Raw genomic sequence first — 26,311 nt, forward strand, 5'->3', positions numbered from 1 at the left:
GCCTGTGTCTCTCCTCCCTATGTCTCATGAATAAATGAATAAAACCTTAAAGAAAGGAAAAAACGATTTCAATTACTGACATACAGGTAAGCACACAAGTCACAGTCGGCCAGTCTCAGGAGGCGAGCTCCGGGCGCCTGCACTTTGTAAGAGCTCCGGAGGCTGATTGGTCCCCAGGGCGCTCGAACTACTTGAGGGCGGAGGGGGCGGAGGGAGCGGGCCGGGCGGGCTGCGCGTTGCAGCCGGCGGAGCTGACCGGCCCGGCGCGGCGGGAGGGAGCCTCGGTCCCTCGGTCCCTCGGTCCCGCTGCCCCGTTGCCGCGGGGTCACAGCCGAGGCGCAGGTCCCGGGGAGCCCGCCGGCCGCGCAGAGATGTGGAACCCCCTTCGCGAGGGCGACTCGACCTTCGCCGCCTGGCGCCGCCCGCGCTGGCTGTGCTTTGGGGCGTCGGTGCTGGCCGCCGGCCTCCTCGTCCTCGGCTTCCTCTTCGGTAGGGGCGCTCCCCGCAGCCCCCCCGCAGTCCACCCGCAGCCCCCCCTGCAGCCCCCCCCCGCAGCCACCCGCAGTCCCCCCCCCGCAGCCCCCCCGCAGCCCCCCCGCAGTCCCCCCCTCGCAGCGCCCCCCTGCAGCCCCCCCCGCAGTCCCCCCCGCAGTCCCCCCCCCACAGGTCCCCGCAGGCCCCCCCCGCAGCCCCCCCGCAGTCCCCCCCGCAGCGCCCCCCCCGCAGCCCCCCCGCAGCCCCCCCGCAGGCCCCCGCAGCCCCCCTGCAGCCCCCCCGCAGGCCCCCGCAGCCCCCCCACAGGTCCCCGCAGTCCCCCCCCCGCAGCCCCCCCGCAGTCCCCCCGCAGGCCCCCGCAGCCCCCCACAGGTCCCCGCAGTCCCCCCCCCGCAGCCCCCCGCAGCCCCCCCGCAGTCCCCCCGCAGGCCCCCGCAGGCCCCCGCAGCCCCCCCACAGGTCCCCGCAGTCCCCCCCCGCAGCCCCCCCGCAGCCCCCCCCCCCCCGCAGCGGCGGGGCGTCGCTGGGACTCGCGGGCCGCCCGGATGCCTGCTCCCCCCGGGGGCGGGTTTTGGGTTGCGGGCGTGGGGGCCGCGGGGGGCGCAGTCGGCTCCCGCCGGCTGCTGTGGGACGGTCACCCGGGGCTGCAGCGGGACGCGGGGACCCCGAGACTGGCCTTCAGCAGGTGCCGCCCGCTCCAGCCCGTCGAGAAGCTGCCACGTTTAGGGCGCGCGGGGCGGGGGGACCGGACTGTCCCGGGAAGGGCCCTGACCTGTTTGGGTCTTGGGTCGCGGCCTGGGACCACGTATAGGGTCGGTGGACGTCGGGCCCCGGGGCACCCAGGCTCTTCTCCCTCCTCGTTCTCTCGTCCTTGAGGGTCACACAATTAGGGGAACACTTGGACACCGGCTGTTACTGCCCGGCTCTGAACACGTCTCTGCCGGCGAGTCGTTTGCGTCCTCCGTGTCCTGATCCGCAGACTTAACCCAACTTCCTAAAACCCAGGGGCAGCAGAGACAAGCTCTGACTCTCAGATTTTAATCTTGACTCTGCTACGCCTTTGTGGCTTTGAACAATTTATCGAGTCTCCCCTGGCTTCAGTTTCTCAGTCTTTATGAGGAGGAGAATATCTGTAATTTATTCGGAATGGGCAGTGAAGTAGCGCCAGAGCTCCTAGCACAGTGTTGGGGTGTTGGCACTTTTCTTTATTTCTGCTTGGGGAGGAGGAGATGCTTTTAATTGGACTTTGGTGCACGCGGCTAGTGTAAGATAGTTCACCTCAGCTCTGAATTCTGGATTCCTCTCCTGGGATTAAGAATCCCAGGGCAGGGATCCCTGGGTGGCGCAGCGGTTTGGCGCCTGCCTTTGGCCCAGGGCGCGATCCTGGAGACCCGGGATCGAATCCCACATGGGCTCCCGGTGCATGGAGCCTGCTTCTCCCTCTGCCTGTGTCTCTGCCTCTCTCTATCTCTCTGTGACTATCATAAATAAATAAAAAAATTAAAAAAAAAAAAAAAAAAAAAGAAGACCAGGGCAGAGGCCAGCTATGCTGACTTAAGTTAGCACTCTTTTGCTAGCTGTGTGATCTTTGGGGTCACTAATGGACTTTTGAGCTTCTCTCTGCTTGTAACTAACACGTGGATGTTAGTAATCACCGAGGGTGGTTGTGGGGTTTAGGTGAGGTGAGTGCTCACTAAGGACACAGTTCAAATTGAGTTTCAATTGTCTCAGTTGTAAAAATGGGAACTAGACTTGGCAAGGCTGGTGCAGGGATTAAAATCTGCTTCTCATAAAGCATTCTTATTCTTGCCCTCAGCCTCATCCTTGTATTCACTGCCCAGTGGATGACACCCGATAAGATCTTTATTAGGATTTATGAGGTTACTTTTTTCCTGGGATTCTCTACTTTCCTCTCTCCCGTGGTTTTCCCACTTCATTTTGTTCATTTTTCAGCTCTCAATTCAAGCATCTCATCCTCAGTGTGTCTTTCCCTCCTCCCAGGCTGATCCGAGTCCTTCTGTCCTATGTAGTGGTAGAAATAGATTTCCATGTGCTGCCAACCATTTATTTCAATATGCATGTAAATGTGCATGTATATGATTAATACTTGGAAAGTTCTGTGAAAGCTAGATGGGTGATCTCAGTAATTATTTTATGCCCAGATCATACCATTTCTCTAAATAAGCCCTGTAAAGATGACTCATTTGCCCCAGGTTGAAACGCAGAGCTACAAGGGCTAATTGCTCTACATGATTTGGCCACCCATTCCCTTGGCCTCTGTGTGCAATGGACATCCTACAGAGCCACTGGGTAGCTTGTTTCCTTGTAGCTTTCTAAAGTTCAACACATTTGTTTTAGTTTTCTGAAATAGAACAAATTACAAGTCTGAGTTTTCTTCAACTCTGAAGTAATTTATGTACTTGAAATAGATTCATCATTAATTCATTATAAACATTTACTAAATGCTCATTCTGAGTCAGCAGAAGAGCAGTCTCTGGGGATAGAAGCTTTCAGGAGAAAATCGGAAGATCTCCTTTTTGCCTTAAACTTTAAGAAATCTTGTTTATCGCCATTTGTTGAAATTGTATTTAATTTTAGTGGTCATTTTCTTAAAAACGTTTTTTTTTTTTTAGAATAGCAGCAACACCTGTCATTGAAATTGAATTAAAAAACTATGTTGTGACTAATCCATATTTGAAAAGTATTACATTTTTTTTTCCAGTGGAAGTGGGCAAGAGAAATTAAATTTAAGAAAATCTCAGTTAATACGGGAGGCTGTTAATAATTCCCATTTCATGCATGATAGATAAGAAAAATAGGTCCTGTTTATAAACTCATGTCTCATTTTTATATTTTATATTTTTACAGGATGGTTTATAAAATCCCCTAGTGAACCTACTAACATTGTTCCACAGCATGATATGAAGAAGGCATTTTTGGATGAATTGAAAGCTGAGAACATCAAGAGGTTCTTATAGTAAGCACATACTTGATGGTTTATATGAGTAATTTGTTGGAAGTTAATAAGTTTAGAAAGTTTTGATTCAATATTTTATGTACAGGAACTGGCTTTTTAGTTTTATTTGTTGAAGACCTTGTATCATATTTCATCTAGACAGGATTATACTTTAAGCTAAATTGTATCATTTAGAGACAGTTTTGAGCAGGAGTCAGCAAACTTGTCTGTAAAGGACCAGCCCCTCCTAGACCAGCTGATCTGTGTCACAACTACTCAGCCCTGCTATTGTAGCACAGAAGATGCCATAGAAAATACATAAACAGGGACGCCTGGGTGGCTTAGCAGTTGAGCATCTGCCTTTGGCTCAGGGCCTGATACCAGGGTCCTGGGATCGAGTCCCACATTGGGCTCCCTGCATGGAGCCTGCTTCTCCCTCTGCCTGTGTCTCTGCCTCTCTGCGTGTGTCTCTCTTGAATAAATAAATTAAATCTTAAAAAAAAATACATAAACATATAAGAGTGGCAGTTTCAATAGAACTTTATTTATGGGCACTGAAATTTGAATGTCATATATGTCACAAAATACTCTTCCTTTTTTTATCTATTTAAAATGTAATAACTATTTTCAGCTTGTGGACTGTACAAAAACAAGGAAGTGAGCTGGATCTGGTCAGTGGAACAGAGTTTACTGACTCCTATTTTAGAGGACAACATTATATTTTAGTCAAAAAAGAATAAACTTGGACTTTGGAGTCAGATATACTTGAGTTTAACTTCCATCTTTACCCATTGAGAGTAAAATCACTCAGAGTGAGTACTTAACCTTCCTGAGCTCTCATTTCCACATTTATAAAACGGGGACCATGATATTGTTGCTGTGACCAAGATGAATTAGAGAGCGTTTATAAGTCATGGTTTGAAAACTTATTCCCAGTTTCCTGAAATAGCTGTCTGTAGTGTAGAGCAAAAGATGTAAATGAGTAAATTTAAAGAGTATTTGCATAGCAACTAAAAATAAAACACTTGTGTAGAATGATTCTATGTAACTGATTAGAATACTTCGTTTTTCAAAGCAAAATACTTGATGTTTCTGATAGTGACTGCAGGATTCCTTAGTGAATACAAGCTATACATTTATATAAAAGATAGTTTTATGTGTATGTATATATATATATATACACACGCGTATACAAGCACACATATATGTATAGATGTGCACACATCTAATCATAAAAACACATGTCTATTTTAATTACAATAGATTTAAAACTACAAATAAAAATCTGCTAGGGCACCTTCCAAATATTTGGAAGGGCCATTTAAGGTGAGAGAACCTGAAGCTTAAATTTTTATTTATTTTTTATTTATTTTTTATTTACTCATGGGAGACAGAGAGAGAGAGAGAGAGAGAGAGAGAGAGGCGCAGAGATACAGGCAGAGGGAGACGCAGGCTCCATGCAAGGAGCCGGATGTGGGACTCGATCCCGGACTCTGAGATCACGCCCTGAGCGTGGCTTAATTTTTTTGGAAATTCCTCCTCTACCTCTTGGATTTATTTCACTATAATTATATATAATAGGTACAATAAAAGTGGAAGTCTGGCAAGATAGAGTGTTCACTCCTAGACAGAGCTGCTGTCCCTGCTTCTTTCTTCCTTTCCTAGCCTGTAACATGGACTGAGCAGCAAAGAAGAAAAGTGAATGCCCTCATTTCTCTTTCTGGACCCTGAATAAAATAGAAGCTGGCAGTTTCTTGCTTATTCTCTATGACCCCGACCAAGCTTTTCTGACTGTTCAGAACTCAAGGATTTTCACTGTTAGCACAAAAGATAGAGAGTAAAAGAACCCCAGCTCATCCCTCCAACGACCATGGAATTACTCGAAACCTTCTGGACTCTCCAGATTTCCTATTTGCCATTTGGCCATCAGAGAGTTTTCAATCTGATTACACCCTTAAACCAGGGGTCGGTAACGCCTCCAGTCTTCCATCTTATCCCCCTTTGCTTGGCTGCTAAAGATCCTCCCTTCTTCCAAGCTGTCTGCCTCTCTATAGTGGCTGAGAGGATCAAAGCTGTTCATTCAGCTTCCCTTGGGATGCCAGGTTGTCCTGTTTCCCTGCTGTTTTGTAAACACCTAGTTGAATTCTTAGCTCTGTTGACCATTTTGCATCTCTTTAGAGAAACATTCCTTCTCTTCCAGGTTCTGAAAGACCAGATTATTTTAGAAAACTCTTTTAGACCTTTGGGTTCAGAATTTCACTGATAAGCCTCTGAGCATCACTTCTGCCTTTTACTAGTTGCCTGGGAGGCATCTAGCTCCTGGGAGCAGTGTTCTAGCATTTGTAAACTGGATACAGTGTATTAAAACAGGAATACTAACAGCTCTTTTTATTAAATGAGATAATGAAATGATACGTGGAACTTCTTAACCAGATGGAGGATTTTAAGTACAAGTTGTTGGCTATTTGGGATGATTTGTAAATTATTATTTTTAAAGAAAACTTGAGATTTTAGTAGGACCAACGAATTACTTGCAACACACTTCTAACTTGATTAAAACAAGAAAAAGTAAGAGCTGCAGTTTAATCAGTTACCCAATTGAGCCACAGATCTTTGGGAAGTAGTGAGGTAGCAATATTCTCCCCATATACAGATGAGAAACTAAAGCTTTAGCCAGGACCACACAGATTAGTGGCAAATAGAAGATTTTATGCCCGTTTATTTATTTATTATTGGAAATGGATTTTTTTATCCTCTTATTAGGCTCAGCTTTGCTCCAAAGGAGTGGGTTCCAGCCCTGATTGTAGCACATTTTGTATCCTAGTTAGTAATGACAACATTGTTACAAGGAATTTGACTTCTAATAGCCAGGTCTGATAATAATCAATCCCTCCTGCCACCTCTTCCTCCCTCCCTCCCATCCTTCCTTCTATCTCTCCTTCCCTCCTTTCTTTCCTTTCATTTTTGGTGGTGAGGAGAGCAGGTTCAGGACTCCTTATTGACAACTGTTCTTTTTCTTTTTCTTTTTTTAAATTATTTTTTCCTTTAAGAAACTCTACCCCCTAACACGGGACTCCAACTCCTGATCCCAAGATCAGGAGATTTGTGCTATACCAACTGAGCCAGCCAGGTGCCCTGTTTCTCACATGTGGGACAGAGTTATCACGGATTTAAAGGAAATATGCATAATCTGCATCCACTTTAGTTATGTTACGGTTTGTGATCTGTGAACTATAGGAAAAAAAATACCAACATGTTGGCTCTTTTTCTGTTTTCTGTGCAGGTATACATTGAAGAGATAAAAGACAGCTGCCTCTTCAAATTGTGTTATTTTTGTTACTACATTTTGCAAATACATTAGAAATTTTGTGTGAGTCATTGTAAGGGAACAAGAACGTCCTATATCCCTTTCACGGTTCTTCTAGCAGGCCTAAGAATTAAATTGACACAAGAGAGATTCACAGGAGAAAATCAGACTTAATAGTGTATGTGTGGGGAATCCATATGGACGTGGGAATTCCAAAGATAGGCAAAATGAGGTATATGTCATGCTGAAATAAGTAGAAGTGGTCAGGGGTTTGGGACTTCAGAAGAAAGGAATGCACTTCACAGGTGATAAGAAGAGCAGATGTTTAGTAATGAGATAATCACCTGCCATACAGATGAACCACTCAGATAAAATTGATCTCTGCTAATAACCCTTATTTTGAGAAAGACCCCCAATTTAGATTCTTCTGTGTTGTAAAGGAAGCTGCAAGTTTCTTTTGAGCCCATAGGGCTTTGATTGCATTGATCTCAGAATAATGTTCTTGTCAAAATGGCCCATCTTGGGGCAGTCTACTTTTGGACCCTCTAAGTGTTAAGTCCTTTAGCATTTTTTGAATAAGGATTTTGATACTATCTTTATACACATAATTTAAATTATTTTAATAGAACTACAAAAAAAATCATGAGAACTCCAGTTTTAAACAATCGAGAGTTATTTTCTTAGCAGTTAACCTTCTTAGTCAAAAATTAAGATACACAGGGTGCCTGAGTGGCTTAGTTAGTTAAGCCTCTGCCTTCCGCTTGGGTCATAATCTTGGAGTCCTGGGATGGAGCCCCACATCAGGTTCCCTCTGCTCATACTCTCTCTCTTGAATAAATAAAATCTTTAAAAAAAAATTAAGATACACAGTAAAATCAAACATTTGAAAGTGGAATCATAGTCATAGATTTTTTTAAAATCCCTATAAGGATAGACATGTGTTGATTTTAGAAAAACCTACATATTCAGAACCAGAAGTTGTGAAGCTCAAAGTTCATGATCTAGAAATAAATGTCTTTTTATGATACATGATGCATGTGGATTTTTTTTCTTTAAGTAGTTTAAGATGAAAATATCAATAAGCCCAAACTTCAGAGAAACAACACATTTCCAGGAGAGAGATAAATTTAAACAAACAAAAGCACAGACATCCAGCCATATTAAATGAGAAGGTAGTAAACTCGCGAAAATGTTTTTGGTAGCTAAAATTTTGCCCTCACAGCTTATTTGTTAGAGATATTTCTGGTCAGGCTAATTATCATCATTGATTTTTAAGTGTATTACTGTGCATGATGAATGGAGTACAAGAGCTTCAGTCTGAGCTTCTGTAAATATGTTTAGATTATTCCTTAATGAAGACAGTTTATAAGGTTGCTAATCAAAAGGTTTCTCACTTGGCCGTAACTCTAAGTATTTAAAAATAAATTTAATTATCCGTTATTCTTGGCATGTTACAGCTTGATATTTTGTATGAAAACATTTTTTACCTTCTAAATATATTTTACACAATGAAATAAACAAGTAATTCTATGAAAGTTCTAAGATGCATGAGTCTTAAGGAAAGAATATGATATTTTCCTCATCTAAATGGGGACACATCCATAGGATCACATAACAATTCTCTACAAAGGTCAGTTCTTCCAATTTTTCTCTTGAATGAGTACAAATTAGAGCATGAAAACTTTAAAATATGCTTTGAAAAATCTATTTGATGCAATAATAGTGCCACTTTGTTTTTTAATCGTATCACATTTCAAAGCACTTTTAAATGTCAATGTGCCATACTTATTTGTTCATTTGGGATAAAAGCTGACTAAACATTAATTTCTAACCACTTTCAATTTTTGTTCACCAGTAATTTTACACGGCTGCCACATTTAGCAGGAACAGAACAAAACTTCCAGCTTGCAAAGCAAATTCAATCCCAGTGGAAGGAATTTGGCTTGGATTCTGTAGAGTTAGCCCATTATGATGTCCTGTTGTCCTATCCAAATAAGACTCATCCCAACTACATCTCAATAATTGATGAAGACGGAAATGAGGTAAAAAAAAAAAAAGATAAAAGATAAAAACTACCTACATCTTTATTCTTTTCAAATACCTTTTATGAAAGAATGCTCTATACCATCTCTAATTATTGATAGAAATCAGTATCATTGAAACTTGTGAGTGATATCTTTAACATCTCATTACCAGTGTTATTACTCCTTTCTTATGATGTTTGAATTTAGTGTGATGTTGGAAAAAGTCTGAGAAATTAATGCTTGATGACATTTCTATTTTCTGTTTTATAGTACTTCATGCAATAAAATACAATATATTAGTACTTTGAAGCAAGTGAAATAGACACATTTTTGATAGGTTCAGACTATAAAAGATACTGTATAAGTTTGGGGCTGTGAGGAAACTCAAGACCCCCCTCTATGCAGTGTGAGTCAGCAGGGTTTTTTTTTTTTTTTAAAGATTTTATTTATTCATTCATGAGAGACAGAGAGAGAGAGAGAGGCAGAGACACAGGCAGAGGGAGAAGCAGGCTCCATTCAGGGAGCCCGACAGGGGACTCGATCCCAGGACTCCAGGATCTGGGGGCTGAAGGTGGCGCTAAACTGCTGAGCCATCCGGGCTTCCCAGTTAGCAGGTTTTTATTGGTACTTATTGATATGACTCAGGTGATCATGTGTTGAGCTCTGTGCCCAGAATTTGACTGTGGGCATTTGAAAGGGAAGAGAGTTTGGAGAGAATGTCTATAGATGATACCGAAAGAATTTACAATCTTGTTTGCAAGTTAGGGTAGGTACTTGAGGAAGAAAAGATAATACAAGTAATTGAGGTATTTTTTTTTTTAATTTAAATTCAGTTAGCCCAGATATAGTACATACTTAGTTTCTGACGTATTTTTCAGTAATTCATCAGTTGTATGTAACACCCAGAGCTCATCATATCACATGCTCTCCTTAATGCCCATCACCCAATTACCCCATTGAGATATTTCTTATCATTATATATAACCACTAGGAAGGCTAGTAAAATAAAACTTATACGTTTAACCCTATTTCGCATACCTTAGTTTTAGAGTTGTATCTTACCTAAAATAGCTTCTTTCAATCTGGGTATTTTCCTTCAGTCCTCTTGTTAGTTGGGCCTTCTCAATTGTGTATAAGCTTCAAATACTGTGAACTGAAAATGTGTGATTTAAATATATTTAAATTTAAAAATTTTTTCTAATATGTTGATAACCTTCTGTCGACTAATGTATCAGTCTTTTAATGGCTAATATGCTGTTATGTTTTGCTGTCAGTGATGTAATCCCTTGCTAAATTTCCTAATATGATTCGAAACTTCCCACACTAAGTACTATTTTAAATTATAGTAGTTAATAGTTTATAAAAATATTAAACTATCTCAAAATTTAAAAATTATTTTTAAAAAAGGTATGTGGAATATCTATATACAATATATGGTCCCATAACATTTGTTAAATAAATGGGGACATGCCTATATAATTAAGTACTAAACAGTCTATAAAAGAATGTTTTGGAAAATTATTTAATGATGAAATAAAATATTGATTATGTTAAAGAATATGTACATGTACTTAAACCTCTGTCTTGGTTTGTCAAATTTGGGGATGATCTATATACAAATGAGGAAAATAGCATACATGCACTTCTTTTTTCCTTATTCTTTCATCTCCCAGTTTTGACTGTGAGTTCGCTTTTATTATTCCCTTTCATTGTTTGTTTTGCCATTATAAGCATTTATTAAATTCTTCAGGCCTGTCACATAATAAAAGGTATCATGTAGAAATGTCATTTTGGAGATTTTCTGGAAAGGTGTTAGCTCTCTTTTGGGTTCCTAGACCAATTTTTATTGAGATGGGGAATGTTTCCCCCACACATCCAACAAGTAATTCTGACACCTGTTGGGTGTCCTACAATTCAGATCAATTCTGACATGATCTACCTGGAGATACTGGCAGATTCCATAGGTAAGAGTTAAGTATCATAAGACTGTCCTCCCCCCAACCCATTCAGATGCCAGTTGTAAGACCAGGTTGTTAACCTGTGTTTCTGACCTACCAGCTGTAGGCTGGAGGTTCCAATGACCCCCTTCAACTCAGGAGACAGGTTATTAATTCTACTTCTGACAGACTGGCAGAAGTCCGAGGTTCCTATGATCCCCTCCTCAGGTTTGATTAATTTGCTAGAGCTAATTAACATTTACAAAAAACATTTTACATCCTAGATTACTGATTTATTACAAAGGATGATAGATGATAGGAGGCAATAGCCACATGAAGAGATGCATGAGGCAAGTGATGTGGGAAAGAGCAGAGAGCTTCCATGGCCTCTCTAGGAGCGCCAATCTCCCCACATCTCCATGTGTTCACCAACCCAGAAGCTCTCCAAACCCTGTCCTTTGGGGTTTTATGGAAGCTTCATTACTTTGCTGTGATGATTAAATCTTGGCTATTGGTGGTTGATTCAACTTCCAGCCTTTCTTTCCTCCTGGGTGGGAGGCTGGCTGTGGAACCAGACGCTGGTTCCAGGCCTCTAATCACAAAGTTGGTTCTCCAAGCTCCCATCCTTAAGTGGAGTCAAAAAGTTACCTCGTTAGCATAACAATAGACATCTTTGTTGCTCTCATCAGGAAATTCCTTTTAGAAGGTTTTAGAAGCTCAGTGCCAGAAATGGAATAAAGGTCAAATAAATAGAGGTTTACTGTAAATCACAGTATCACACTGCCTAAAGCTTCCTCATTTTTTAAAAGCTGTATTAGTTCATTTTCCTTCTCGTTTTCATCTGAAGTACACCATTAGAGCTGCATACTTCTCCAAAGTCCTTGCTTCCTCCCTATTTCTGCCTTTCCTGAAGCAAGCACTATTCAATTGTTGACACAAAATGAACAAACCTTTTACGAATTTTTCAAGGAAAAAGAAAAAAGTTTTATTTGAGCCCAAGTTAAGACAGCTGCCCAGGATACACAATCTTCACAAAAGAAAAAGGAGCATTAGGGGGGTAAAGGGAGAGAAAAGAATCATGTAATAGGAAAGTGGAAGTGACTTAAATGCTGTGTATCAGTAATTAGAAAAAAATTAATGGAAAAAACTGTCCGATTAAAAACATAGTATGTCAGACTGAGTAAAATTAGCTATGTACTATTTTATAAAGATTGACTTGAACATAACATCACAACTAGCTCAAAGTAGCAAAACTGAAAAAGAAATACTAAGCAAATATTGACTTAAAAATGATTTTATCTTATAAAGTAAATTTTAGGGCAAAGTCAAAAACCTTATTAAGAGATAAAGAAGGTCACTATCTAACTGTTTCAATTTACCAACAACTCTAAATTTGTTTTTATCTGTTAAAGGAAAAGATACAACAGGCTCAAAATGGATTTACTTGTACTGAGCCCCACTTCAGCAACCAAGATTTAATACCTAACCTTAAAAAAAAAAAAAATACCTAACCTTATGCAGTTTCAGCCTCTCCCAAGAATGTAACCCTTAACTAGTCAGTCTGGAATGACCTGGTCAGCACTGATGAGGTAATCCACCCACATGACCCCTTCTGTCCCGTAAAGGACAAAGATCAATAAGGAAAAATACAGGAAAAGCATAAATAAATAATATAAGGAGTGAAAAAAAGAGGCGTATCTATAGATGCTGCACAGATTCAAAAAAGATAGGAAAATACTAGGAAGAGGTATGCCAATAATTCATAGCTGGGATGAAATCAAAAGATGGAAAAAACATGAAAATTGACATAAGAATGCATTTTTAAAAACCCAAAGAGTTCTATAACATTAAAGAAATTAAATTGATACTTCAAAGACTCCCACAACACAGAGCACCAAGACTAACTGGTTTTCCTTCAAGTTTCAAAGATTAAAGTGTAAGATCATTTAAATATAACACAACCTATTTCAGAGAATATTAAAAATTCAACTCATTTTTTAAGGCAAGATATGATCTAGAAATTATAACCCAACAAGCAAATTGCAAAAAAATAGGTGAAATGTGAAGTGACTATATATGGATAATATCATTATCATTAGGAAAAGGAAAAATTACATATTTATCTCAAAAAATGTCCCACCCCCCAAAAAAATGTTGAACATTTTCAGAAATGTTGAAAAATGAGACATAAATTTCATGACAAGAACTCTTAGTAAACTTGGAAAGGAAGTTTTTTGTTTTTTTGTTTTTTTTAAAGGAAGTTAATTAACATCACCTAATAAAGGTCGCAGCAAGTATCAAAAAAATTTTTTTTAAAGATTTTATTTATTTATTCATGAGAGACAGAGAGAGTGAGGCAGAGACAGGCAGAAGGAGAAGCAGGCTCCCTGTGGGGAACCCACTGTGGGACTCGATCCCAGGTCCCCAGGATCATGCCCTGAGACAAAGGCAGATGCTCAACCGCTGAGCCACTCCAGGCATCCTGCAAGTATCAAAATTAATGGGGAAACATTAAAAACATTTCCTTCAAGTTTGGATATCCCTACTTTTCAACATTTTACATGGTCCTGGCGAGTGCAGTGGTACAAAGAGTGATGGGAGACCAGGAGTAACCAACCCTCAGCTGACATTATATTAACTAGAGCATCAAATATTTTCCTTTTCTGAGGCAGACAGAACCTAAAATGAAACCATGTCAACCACCACCTTCCAAAATTCCCCACATACTCCATATGGCCCATATTTTTTCTGTGATCTACAGAGGGTGCAAAACTTGTCTGAATCATTGAGAAAGTTTATAAAAGAAACTAGTAAAGTACAATAGAAATCCATATAGAAACAAAGTCACTGCATCAGCAAGTCTTTCAGCCAAGGGAGCATTCAAGTTAGTCTCAATTTGCCCCAATTACCAATTTTCAATTTTACAGCCTCTGGACAAGTGGATTTTAGAGCAAGTTTATGAGTTATTTTAATAAGTGGGAGAAATTTATAAGATCAAGGAAACAACTTTTTTGGGTGACTTTATCAAAGGTAGACTATATACCAGAGAGCATTGCTCAACTTTCCAAAATTCACCAAAATAACCTCAAATTATGTATTCAGAGTATAACTACAATAACTTTGGTTTACAAATTTCTATTTCTATTTTTACCTTTTGTGACATAAAAAATGGCAGTATAGAGTTCAATCTATATCATGTTATCTCTATATAAACAAAGATACTGTGTCTGTATGTATTTAAAATATTTCTGGTAGAATCCACAGACCACTAGTGGTATTAATTGCCTGTGGAAGAAGGAACTTGTGTATGTTGTGCTGGAGAGTAAAAGTTTACAGTTCACCACAGAGCTCAGCTCTGAATAGTCATGATAATTAAAGTACACTGGGAGATGGTGATAGTACAAAGGGTGATAGTACATTTGCGGGTGGGACAGAGGGATGAAAACAGTTGAATTGTTGCAATGTTGATAGGTAACTCCTGAATCTGAAACACAGCATTTTTTTTTTTTTAAAGAAATAGAGGTAATTAGCTACAAAATCAACTCCTGGTTGTAGTAAAATAAAGGAAGTTTTCAACTTTTCGTGTCCCTACTCCTAGGCTCGCAGAGAAGCTATACTTGAACATTTACCAAGATCAAAATGACTTGGCAAAACTTTAAAGTATGGGCTCTATTTCTGCCCCCAGCACATATTGTACCTCTACTTCATTAAAAAAAAATAAAACACAGCCTAAAAACAAAGAGAAGCTTTCCAAACATAAGGATAAGAAAAAGAAAGAAACCTCCCTAGTTCCCATAAGATTAAAATCATGCAGACTTGCACATGAAAAAAATAAGATAAAGTCTGTAACTTTCCAGAATGTTCTTTGTCATGATGATTTCTCACTCTTTCTCCCCCTTCCCTTTTTTGGGAGTCGGGGGTGAAGGGAGTGGTTAGCCTTATTAGTTTTATTTTTTAGTAGTTCAGAAACTAAAAAATGTGATCCCTATGTAACAATGTCATAATTCAATCAAGATTTCTGCAATACAAACATCTTAGAATACTTTCACTTTGGTCATACCCCACCAATTTATGCCCATAAATCTAATTCAATCTTGTTCTTTTCAATTTGAATAATACTTGCTTTTTACAGTATATTTGTTTTTTCCACATGATACCTTGCTTACCAGCCCTTGAATCAACTTAGAGCTTCCTTTAGAGGCTTTGTTTTGTTGAATGATATCCTTTAGAGATATTCTTTGTTTTAAGTGAATATCTGTTGGCTCCAAACTGGTAATTTTAGGTAGAAAATGTGTTGTTCATTTTTCTTTCTTTTCTTTTGTTTTGTTTTGTTTTCTTTTCTTCTTTTCTTTTCTTTCTTTTTATCTTTTTGAAAGAGAGAGTGCATATGCCTGCATGTGAGGGAGGGGAGGGCAGAGAGAGAGAGGGAGAGAGAGTCTCAAGCAGACTCCATGCTGAGGGTGGAGCCTGACGTGGGGCCCAATCCCACAACCCCAAGGCCAGGACCTGAGCTAAAACCAAGAGTCAGATGTCCACTCAACTACCCAGACGCCCCTCTGTTCTCTCCTTTTACAGGTCCTCACATAGACATCCAATGGGTTTGTCTCTAGAGTATTCTTAACCCTGAAGAAGTTGTTCTTCAGAGACCCAGCTTTATGCAAGGGTGTCTTATTAGACTCCATTATTTGGATTGGTCAGTCTAGACTTTAAACTTCTGTGCCTCTCCTTTGGCTGTAATGGGTCCAACTAAGGCAAAGGCAGACTTTAGAGCAGTCTCTCAGTTTTCTCAGTCTTCCTGTTTTCATGTCATTCTTTTGGCTTTTGAGTATTCCTTACTCCCCCTCCCCCCATTTGACGATACATTTAAAAAAATTATATTTAATTCAGCATTTTTAGTTCTTTTCAGGGTGAATGTTGTTCTGTGTATCTAGATACTATTTGGTATGGATCACTCCAAAATGTAATTTTTTTTATGGAAGTGAATTTAGTGTTTAATTTGTTGCTAAATAATTAACAGTATTAAAAGAGACTAAGATTACAATATAATACTACTTTTTATTTGGGTGTTAAAATTTTCGTCCTACAAAAAAGATTTTTTTTCATCCTACATCAAAACCTGCTGCTTTGTAGATCCTCTCTGGGTCTGTGGCTTAGTCTTCTCATGAAATCATCACAAGCTTCTAGCACAGTGCTGAATATTGATATGTACTTTCAAAATACAAAACACAAAACCTTCTACTGACAAAAATGATAATGCACATTTTTCCTTGTTTGATGGTAGTAATTAAACTTTACCTGACTTAGTTTTAACTATAATATTTTGTTTTTTTAGATTTTCAACTCATCGTTATTTGAACCACCTCCTCCAGGATATGAAAATGTTTCAGATGTTGTGCCACCTTTTAATGCCTTCTCTCCACAAGGAATGCCAGAGGTAAAAGTGCAATACAATAAAATAAAAATCACAAACAGAACACCCTCATACATTCAGGCAATAATTAAACAGTTACAATGAAATTTTTGATATAATCCAAATTTACCCCTTTTACACAGTTCTTAATGAGGAAAAGACTATTTATTAGTTTTATCAACAGATTTTAAAGATAAAATTTACTACAATAAGATGCAGAAATCCAAAATGTACATTTATTGACTTCTGATAGATGTATATACCCGTGTGATCCAAATCTCTTAACACACAGAATATTATCACTTCAGAAAGTACCTTTATGCCCTTTCTCAGTGGGTACCACACCTCCTGCCCCCTGCTGGGCAATCCTTTTAGTTTTTTTTTTCACCATTGATTAGTTTTGCCTATTAAAAAAATTCATATTGATAAAATTGTACAGCATGTAATCATTTGTGTCTAGTTTCTTTCACTAAGCATAGAATCTGTGAGATTCACGTTTTAACTTTTATTTTGTTTTTTTATTGCCAAAGAAATAATTTGCATTGCATGAGAATGCTGCATTAATTATTACTGTTGCATAGCACTGATTAGTTTTCAAAGAATTTGCATCAGAGTATTGTCGCCATTTTCAAATGAAGATTATGAATATCCATTCTAGAAAATTTTGTGTGGTCTAGTCTATAAAGCAGTGTTATCATAAAGCATAATTATCATCTGAAATTCTGTGGTTAGTCCCCAGATTCTTGCCCAGTACTTTGTTTTTTATAAGAAAGCTACATTTGAAAGAGTTGGATATAATGTATTAGTATCTTTTTAAAAGTTTTGTTCTCCTATTATAATATTTGATAGTAAGTAAATTCAATTTTGGATGTATTGGGTTGAAGTGCCTGAGATATATTTACAAGAAGTTGTTAATCCACAGGTATATTGAAACATCACTCAATAGAAGTCTCTTTATATATTCATGAGAGACACAGAGAGAGAGAGAGAGACAGAGAGAGAGAGAGAGGCAGAGACACAGGCACAGTGAGAAGCAGGTCCCCTGCAAGGAGCCCGATATAGGACTTGATCCTGGATCCTGGGATCACGCCCTGAGCTAAAGGCAGATGCCCAACCGCTGAGCCACCCAGTTGTCCCCTCAATAGAAGACTCTTATTGGAAACATTCAAAGTAAAAAATGTGTTTTTAGAATGAGTATCTTAAAATCTGTCTTCACCAATTAGGATTTATTGCAACAACATAAGGATGATTTAATATCAGGCAGTGCCATATTTTTAATAAATAAGAGAAAAAATACCATTTTTATTTTCAAATGTATTGGATTTATTAACTTATTTATAATTTAAAAACTCACAAACTTAGAATGAAGGAGTATCTTCTGTTAGTTGTATGAAATTTACATCAAATGAATGGTTTTACATCTTAATGATATATTAGAAAAATTCTTTCTGAAATTTAGCACATGAATAGAATGCTTGCAATCATAACTATCATAATTATAACATGGGATAGGAATGAGACATATAAAAAATGGAAATGAGATAGTTTATTTTATTTTTTTAAAGATTTTATGTATTTATTTGACAGCGAGAGAGAGAGAGAGAGAGAGAGAGAGAGAGAACGCATAAGCAGAAGGAGCAGCAGGCAGAGGGAGCGGGAGAAGCAGACTTCCCACTGACTGGGAAGCCCAACACAGGGCTCTATCCCAGGACCCTGGGATCATGACCTGAGCTGAAAGCAGACGCTCAACTGACTGAGCCACCCAGGTGCCCTGAGATAGTATATTTTAGATCTCAGGCGTACTGTGGTCACTTAGACTTATTTTGCAGATTAAGGTTCCTTACCTTCATGGGCCCATGTATGATCCTTACTTTATTTTCTCTTCCTTTCATCTCTCATCCTTATTCTCAATCTCATTCCTCTCCCCCTGCCCAACGTATTTATGTCCCTAGCAATGCATATATTCCTTTTTGTTGTTTTCCTTTTTAGAGAGAATGAAAGAGCAGGGGAGGGGTAGAGGAAGGGGGAGGCAGGCTCCATACCCAGCGGGGCTCGATCTCACAACCCTGAGGTCATGACTTGAGCTGAAATCAAGAGTTGGACACTTAACCAACTGAGCCACCCAGGTGCCCCCAACAATGTATATATTCTTGAAAACACATGGCTTTATTTTGTGTTTGACATGTTTTAAATTTATGTAAATAGCATTAGGCTTTAGGTCCTAATTGATCTCTTACTCTTTTCAATTAATGGTGTTTAAAAAAATCTACTCATGTTGCTTTATGTCAGGGTAGTTTACTTTTTACTGTTGCCTCTCATTCCAGGTTATGTGCACACCACATGTAACTTGCCTATTGCCTTAGTGGTGTACGCTGCTTTACTCCTAAATCCTCATCACCACAGTGTTGCAGCGAACATCCTCATACACATCCCCATCTGGGCTTGTAGGGGTTTCTCTGTTTACAGTAAATCAGGTGTGGGATTCTGTTTCAGGTGTGGGATTTAATTTCACAATATCCAAACTCTAGCAGTTTATTGCTTCCACTGACACTAAATGAGGATCCTTTTTCCTCATATTTTCGTCAACTCTTGAAGTTATGTAACTATGAATTTTTGCCCTTATTTTATTTTAATTCACATTTCTCTAATTACAAGTGAGGTTGCTCATCTCTAAACATATTTATTTATTAGCCATTCTGGGGTTTATTCTGTGCAATGTCTAAGTATAATCTTCTAATTTTCCTCTTGAATTTTTAGCCTTTTTCTTATTAAATTTAAGGGTTTCTTAAATGTTTTACTTATTTATTTCATATTGTTTAAATATTACAAATACCTTCTTCTAATTTTCACCCATTTGTTCATGTTATCTAAGCTTTTATTTATTTATTTATTTATTTATTTATTTATTTATTTAGAACACAAACAGGGGGAGAGGCAGAGGGAAAGGAAGAGGACAGGAAGGCCAATGTGGGGCTTGATCCCAGGACCCTGGTGTCACAACCTGAGCTTAAAGCAGATGGTTAACTGACTGAGCCACCCAGGCGCTCCAAGCTCCCCTTTATTAAAAAGATATCTTTAATTTTAATATTGCCCAATTATTCTCCTTATGCTTTTGTATTTTGGGTCTTCTTTATTAATCCTTTTTGTTATTTATGGTGATATATCTGAAAAACCAAAACATACAAAAAATACTAATACTTCATTATTTAAAAATAGCATTAATATTATCAGATTGGATTTAAGTATATATGGGCAAATGGTGTATAATAACATGAAATATAACAAAACAATATAATTTACAATAGTTCTAAAAGGGGCATCTAGGTGGCTTAGTGGTCAAGCGTCTGCCTCAGGGCATGAACCTGGGTTTCTGGGATCGAGTCCCACATCAGGCTTCCCGCAGGGAGCCTACTTCTCCCTCTGCTTGTGTCTCTGCCTCTCTTGGTGTCTCTCATGAATAAATAAATAAAATATTTAAAAAATAGTCATAAAATTTAAAGTATGCTTTAGACGTCTTCAATGAATGTGAATTTGTTGAAGGACACTGTGAAATTTATTGAGCAGTGAAAATGTTATATATAAAGAAACAGATTACATTTCTAGATGAGAAGACACAATACTATAAGGAGAAAATTTTACCTACATTAGTTTGTGGCTTTAATATATAATCAATTGAAATCCCCAAATAATTTTTGGACCTTAACAGAATTATTCTACTCATAAGAGTCATAGAGATTATTAACTCATTTCTTTCAAGTACACTTAAACTCTTCTAGATTAATGGGAAAATAGAGCCTGTGATTCTGCATAAGATTCTTGTTTGTGTCGAATATTGGATGAGTTTGTTGGTGGATGTTCTTCCCTGGATCACCTGTTACTCAGCCAGTGCAACATTAATTCTTTTTAAAGTTATGTATGTCTGTCTGTATGCTTAAGATAATTCACTGTAAATAAGCTTTGGATCTACATCTGAATTTTCTGGAGTGTGAAATACTGGACTCTGCTTTAGGCTATTTGAAATGAACAATTTGACAAGGTCTTATAAAAATCTATTCTAATCTAGTGGTTCTCAAATTTCATTGTGTACCACAATTACCCATAAGACATGTAAAACACCAGTTCTAGTTCCCACTCCCTTGAGTTTGGTAGGTCGTGATAGTTCATGTCTAACAAGACCCTAGGTGACACGGATTCTGAGGTTCTAAGAACCATACTTTGGGAGCCACTGGCCTGGCCTCCAAGTTTGGTTTCAATTAACAAGAGCAGGAAGATGGAAGCTTGCAAGAAATGGAAAATTCTAAGCTGGCAGTGCAAGATTGTATTTATTCCCAGTCATAGAACAATGGTACAGTGTAAACTTTACAAGAAGGTCATTGTCTGAGAACAAAGCTTTTTTCTTTTTTTTAAAGATTTTATTTATTTATTCATGAGAGACACACACACCCAGAGGGGGGAGGGGGTGCAGAGACACAGGCAGAGGGAGAAGCAGGCTCCATGCAGGGAACCCGACATGGGACTCCATCCCAGGTCTCCAGGACCACACCCTGGGCCAAAGGTGGCGCTAAACCACTGAGCCACCCGGGCTGCCCACAAAGCTTTTTTCTAAGTGACAGTGACAACTTGTGTTTGTGAAGTGCCCAGAGGAATATCAGTCACACTTGTTTTCATTTTCAAAGTATACTGTCATGTTTCAACTAATGTCTTCTCCAGTCCCTTCTCCATCATAATTTGTCTTGTGAGGATTGCAGTTTTATCAACATAGAGCCACAATTTACATGTATTTAAGGACGTGGTCACCCAAAGTTAGTGATACTGAATTAGGGATAAATTTCAAGCGAAATTTGAAATTTCGATACTAAAATTTGAAATTTGAAATTTGATACTAAAACGAAATTTGCTGAAATCAGATTGGTTAATAACTCTCTAGTCACAGAATGATAGTGAGCTCCAGAGAGGCCTGACAATTATAAATTGGACATATAGTACTGTCATTAATATTGCATTAATATTGGATTCCTTGAGGAAGAAATAGAAGAACTAAATATTGCATTGCTTGAGGAAGAAATATAAGAGCAAAAAGTAATCCCTTTACTGAAGCAAAGATTCAAATACCGCCTGCTCAGGAGACTTTTCCTCTTTTCATTTAAAATTGCATGCACCCATGTACTAATTTACTCTTTGCCTCTTCAACCTTGAAAAAATTTTCTACAGCACTCATCACTTTTTAATATACTGTATAATTTACTTAGTTATTACTTTTATTATTATCTTATCTTTCTGCATTTCACATGAATGTAAGTTCCTCCAAGGACAGGGATTTGCTGAATCCCTAGTTTGTAGAACACTGTGGAGTCCATAAGGATACATTTTCAACAAATTTGTCAAAAGAATCCCAGAAGTAGCTTAGAAACAAATTTATTTTGGTATCTGTCATAAATTTGTTGTGAACATGCTATGAGAAATTAGCCACATAGGGAAACAATAAAAATAAAATAAAATTATAGGATACAAAAAGTTGTCCAGCATAGGGATTTCAAACTAGGAGGGGTGAAGAGTTTCCAAAGGAAGACATGAGATCATTTTAAATAAATCAGTTTCCTCTGCCAGTTTCTCAGTTCACAGTTACATTGGATTGAGAACTAGCCCATGGTCAGGTCCTGCTGGTACTTTGTCCCCACTTCCTTATTTATAATCATTATCCTCAAATGAAAGACATCTCCCATCCATCCTAAAACAATAGGAAGCATATCTCTGAGTCATAAAAATCTCTGAAGTTCTGGAAAAAGAGACAATAGTGAAAGATTCTAACAGCTGGGCAACAAGTGATTTGGCAAGTCAGATGGTTTGCAATTAGACAAAATCAGATGAGCCTAATTGAGTGTCTAGCTGACATCATTAGAATTAACTTGGATAATAGATCAGTGTGTGATTTGGGTGTTGTAACTTGGAAGGAGATTAAGTTACTTAGTGAAAATTCCATAACAAAACTTCTTTCGTTCCCATCTCAGTTTCTCAGAAATTATGTCTAAAAGCAAGAAATGTGAATAGAACTAATGTGGAGTCATGTCTCATTCTAGCTATAATTTATTCATGCAATGACCTAATGTTTTAATATCTGATAACATTAAGAGATATAGTTCAAGTAAAATTTTATGCTTTGGTATTATTTACACACATTTGTAACATTGTCAGACTCAGTTTGATACTACTAATAATTAGCTTACTCCTAAAGCATTTTCTTAGTGCATACATCCGGTCACAAGACATCATAGAACATTCAAACTTATATATATATGTGTATATATATACACACACGCACAAATATATACACACACATATATATACACACACACAAATATTTACACACATACATATACACATACACATATATACACACACATATATGTAAGTGTGTATGTGTGTGAATTTATATATATTCTTAATCAAGGGAAGTTTGGCAGTGATCAAGAAAAGACTTCCAAGCATTCCCAGTTTCTAGGTGACAGAAATTGAAATGGAATGTAGCATGCTAGATGTTAATTAAGAAATGTTCTCTTGAGATCAGTAGTTTGTGTCAGAGGAGGGAAGGGCAGCTGGATTGAGCAGAGGGAACAGTGACTCTCACTGCCAGTTTAGAGACCGCCTCAGCTGACCTGAAGGGCAGCTCTGGAGTCAGTAGAGCCCTTCAGAACTGTCTTGGGCTGGACTAAAATGTCGAAGGCTTTATACTCCCACATGCATCAATCATGGACTGTGTGTCATCCTAGAAAGGGGCATGACTTTGAGCAGGGTGGTTGTCTGTAGCTGAAGCAATTCCTGAAGAGGCTTGGGAACTGAAGGCTGTCTGCAGAGAGCTTTCCTTGCAGTGGGAGTGAGAATGTCTTCACTCAAGGCGAATCTGGGCAGCACATCCCAATGTCCAGGATAAATATATTTTACTTTAGAGTACAATTCTCTGGGGAAAGGTGGACAAAATAGAAGCTCAAAGAGAAACAGGATGATACAATTCTGACTGAAGAGTGTCTTCATGTATTTTTTAAATGGATGATGTTGAAGAATAAATCAGTATAGAGTGTGTATTCCTTTGGATACATACAAACATGATGTACAATTGCTTTTCAAAATATCTGTACTTATAATATGCTGGCAATTGCATTTGTTGTAGCAACTTAAGGGTATGATAAGCAATTTTAGATATTAAGTAAATATATGAAGGAGGATGTTGCTTTTCAAAATTAATTTAAGGAAGTAGGTAAGAAACTGGAGAACACTGGTCTAATCCATCAGGTCATTTGCAAATGAGAGTATTGAGACTCAGAGATGTTATGAGACTTGCACATGGTCATACTAATAATAATATGAAATCAGAGCCGTAAAGCCATTATATTACCTGACCTTTCTTCCTTACCTGGTAGTTATGGAGACCCATTTGTGAATACTTCTAAGAGAATGAAGTTCTTGTCAAGGGTTTCTTAACCTAGAGTGCCTGGACCCCTTCAAACTGCATGCCGCACTGTATATACATATAAATTTTGGGGGAAAACACTTCCATGGCATTAGAGCCACTCTAGTAGAGGCATATAAACAAAGCTTACTATTAAATTCATAACATCTCTAACTCAGCCAATTGCCTGAATTCAAGTTCATTTCTCCCTTGAATCTATTCTGTGAAGCTCATGTTTTTCTGACCCTCTTGCACCTTCTTGCCTCTTCCCTCATTCAAAGATGTGAAACAATCCTCCAGCAGAGAAACCTCCTTGTATTACATCTTACTTATACTAAGTCATTCCTGATCTCAACAGGGTGATCTAGTGTATGTTAACTATGCACAGACTGAAGACTTCTTTAAACTAGAGAGGGACCTGAAGATCAATTGCTCTGGGAAGATTGTGATTGCGAGATATGGGAAGATTTTTAGAGGAAATAAGGTAAAAATCATTTCTTTTTCCATTTTTCTAAATATAAAAAATCATTTCATATCTTTACATGTGTAGAAACACACCCATAAAACTTTCTGAGAATCATGATCCTCTCTTATTCTTGACATGCCCACGTTATGGGAAAGACACATTTACTAGTGTATAGACAGGGGTTTTAAATTGGGTCAGTGGTGTTTGGATGAATGTAGAAATTCAGGGAGAACAGAACAGATTTCTGCACACCTACAAATCATGTGTGTAGTCTACATAGAAGCATTCATTGGATTTGTTGTTGCTATCAGTATCTTTGTTTTCAATATTGTCCTTGAAGATATGTACTAAATTAAATTTTAATGTGAATTGTTATTATAGGTAATCAGAGAAACCAAATTATACATAGCAGTTTTTAAAAATTACTATCACTTGATCTGTTAATTTTTTTCTCTTTTGTGAAAACTTAAATTTCAGTCTGGCCTGTGGAGTTTACTTGCTTCTTGTGCTTCGAGACTAGTGGAAGAAACAGCAAATACTTGCTATCAGTATTATGGACATTTTCCAAATCTCATGCTCTGAGGGATGATCCATCCCCGGAAACTCATTTTATTTTATTTTATTTTATTTTATTTTATTTTATTTTATTTTATTTTATTTTATTTTATTATTTATTTTTTTCTAGAAACCCATTTTTAGAATTTGAAGTAGGAAAAAGGAAAGCCAGTTCTCTGTGAGATGTCCTTTGTTGTAGGTCTAATGATTAAAGATTGGAATAAAGTTTGGCTATTCATTTAAGTGTAATTTCAAAAACAAATTGATATTATCAAATCTGGAACAACCAATCTGAAATAAGAAACACATTGTGCTTTCTAGGTTAAAAACGCCCAGCTGGCAGGGGCCAAAGGAGTCATTCTGTATTCAGATCCGGCTGATTACTTTGCTCCTGGGGTAAAGTCCTATCCAGATGGTTGGAATCTTCCTGGTGGCGGAGTCCAGCGTGGGAATATCTTAAATCTTAATGGTGCAGGGGACCCTCTCACACCTGGATACCCAGCAAATGGTAAGTGGTCAGGCCTTAATCATCACAAGAAACTTAAAAACATTTTGAAGTGATTTTATTAAGGGATTTCCAAATGAAGTATATCTTTTTAAAATTCTCTTTGCCTCTAAGAAGTAAGTTAGAGTTTCAAACCCTGAAAATATTGGATTAGGTCCCTTATCTCTTATTTGGAACCCTTGTGCCTGATGGGTTTTAGAATTCAGATATTTAAAAGTAACATGGTGCTGGCAGCTGGTGGCTCAGTCAGTTAAGTGTCTGCTTTCCCCTCAGGTCATGATCCCAGGGTCCTGGGATCAAGCCCCACTTTGGGCTTCCTGCTCCGTGGGGAGGCTACTTTTTCTTTTCCCTCTGTCTGACGCTCCCCCTGCTTGTTCTCTCTCTCCTTCTCTGTCAAATAAATAAAATCCCTTTAAAAAATTAATATTAAAAAAAGTAACATGGTGCATATACCATATATTGCCTAACACCCTAGAGGCTGGGATATAATACAGGAAGAAGGTATATTAATATTTTTGCTATAAAATTTATGAATAATCGTACTAACAGAGGTAAATAATAAATGATAAACAGTATGAATAACCACATATCTGCTCAAGTTAGATTTTGCTGTCAAATGAGTTTGCATTATATCAGGTTTTTGGTTTTTTTAAAGATTTTATTTATTTATTCATGAGAGACAGACTGAGAGAGAGAGAGGCAGAGACACAGACAGAGGGAGAAGCAGGTTCCATGCAGGAAGCCGGATGTGGGACTCAATTCCGGGACTCCAGGGCCACACCCTGAGTCGAAGGCAGATGCTCAACTGCATCTGATCAGGCGTTCCTACATCAGGTTTTGATGCCAAGTAAATTTCCTCCAAATCTATGGTTTTTATAGATTTTGGATTTCCTAGTTGGAAATAGCAATAAGGAATAGCACGAAAGAAGTTTATAAACCCCCGAAATGGCACACTTAAAATACAGAGTCCAGGGGTGCCTGGGTGGCTCAGTCAGTTATGTGTCTGACTCTTGATTTCAGCTCATATCGTGATCTCATGACTGTGAGATCACGCCCTATATCTGGCTGTGCGCTCAGCACGGAGTCTGATTGAGATTCTCTGTCTCCATCTCCCTCTGCCCCTCTCCCTGCCCCCCACCGTAAACAAATAAAATCTTTTGAGAAAAATAAAGAAATAAAATACCAAGTCCAAAAAATGCTTATTGCATCTTT

The 26,311-nt window shown here is 38.5% G+C and overlaps 1 protein-coding gene across 3 annotated transcripts in view; it reads left to right on the forward strand.

Moving 5' to 3' along the window:
- Positions 1-214: 214 nt before the first annotated feature.
- FOLH1 (folate hydrolase 1) overlaps positions 215-26,311 on the forward strand; it is a 76,412-nt gene continuing 50,315 nt past the window's right edge. Inside the window, exons 1-6 of one of the 3 annotated variants that reach the window (XM_025993196.2) lie at positions 215-489; positions 3,364-3,472; positions 8,614-8,800; positions 16,052-16,153; positions 23,932-24,057; positions 24,916-25,102. In XM_025993196.2, the coding sequence (XP_025848981.2) occupies positions 372-489; positions 3,364-3,472; positions 8,614-8,800; positions 16,052-16,153; positions 23,932-24,057; positions 24,916-25,102 (829 nt within the window). In that variant the 5' untranslated portion in view covers positions 215-371. The remainder of the gene's footprint in view (positions 490-3,363; positions 3,473-8,613; positions 8,801-16,051; positions 16,154-23,931; positions 24,058-24,915; positions 25,103-26,311) is intronic. The other 2 variants (XM_072726158.1, XM_025993197.2) reach the window with 2 other exon arrangements.

The sequence above is a fragment of the Vulpes vulpes genome, chromosome 11, assembly GCF_048418805.1.
Source record: "Vulpes vulpes isolate BD-2025 chromosome 11, VulVul3, whole genome shotgun sequence".
In the NCBI taxonomy this organism is placed as follows: domain Eukaryota; kingdom Metazoa; phylum Chordata; class Mammalia; order Carnivora; family Canidae; genus Vulpes; species Vulpes vulpes.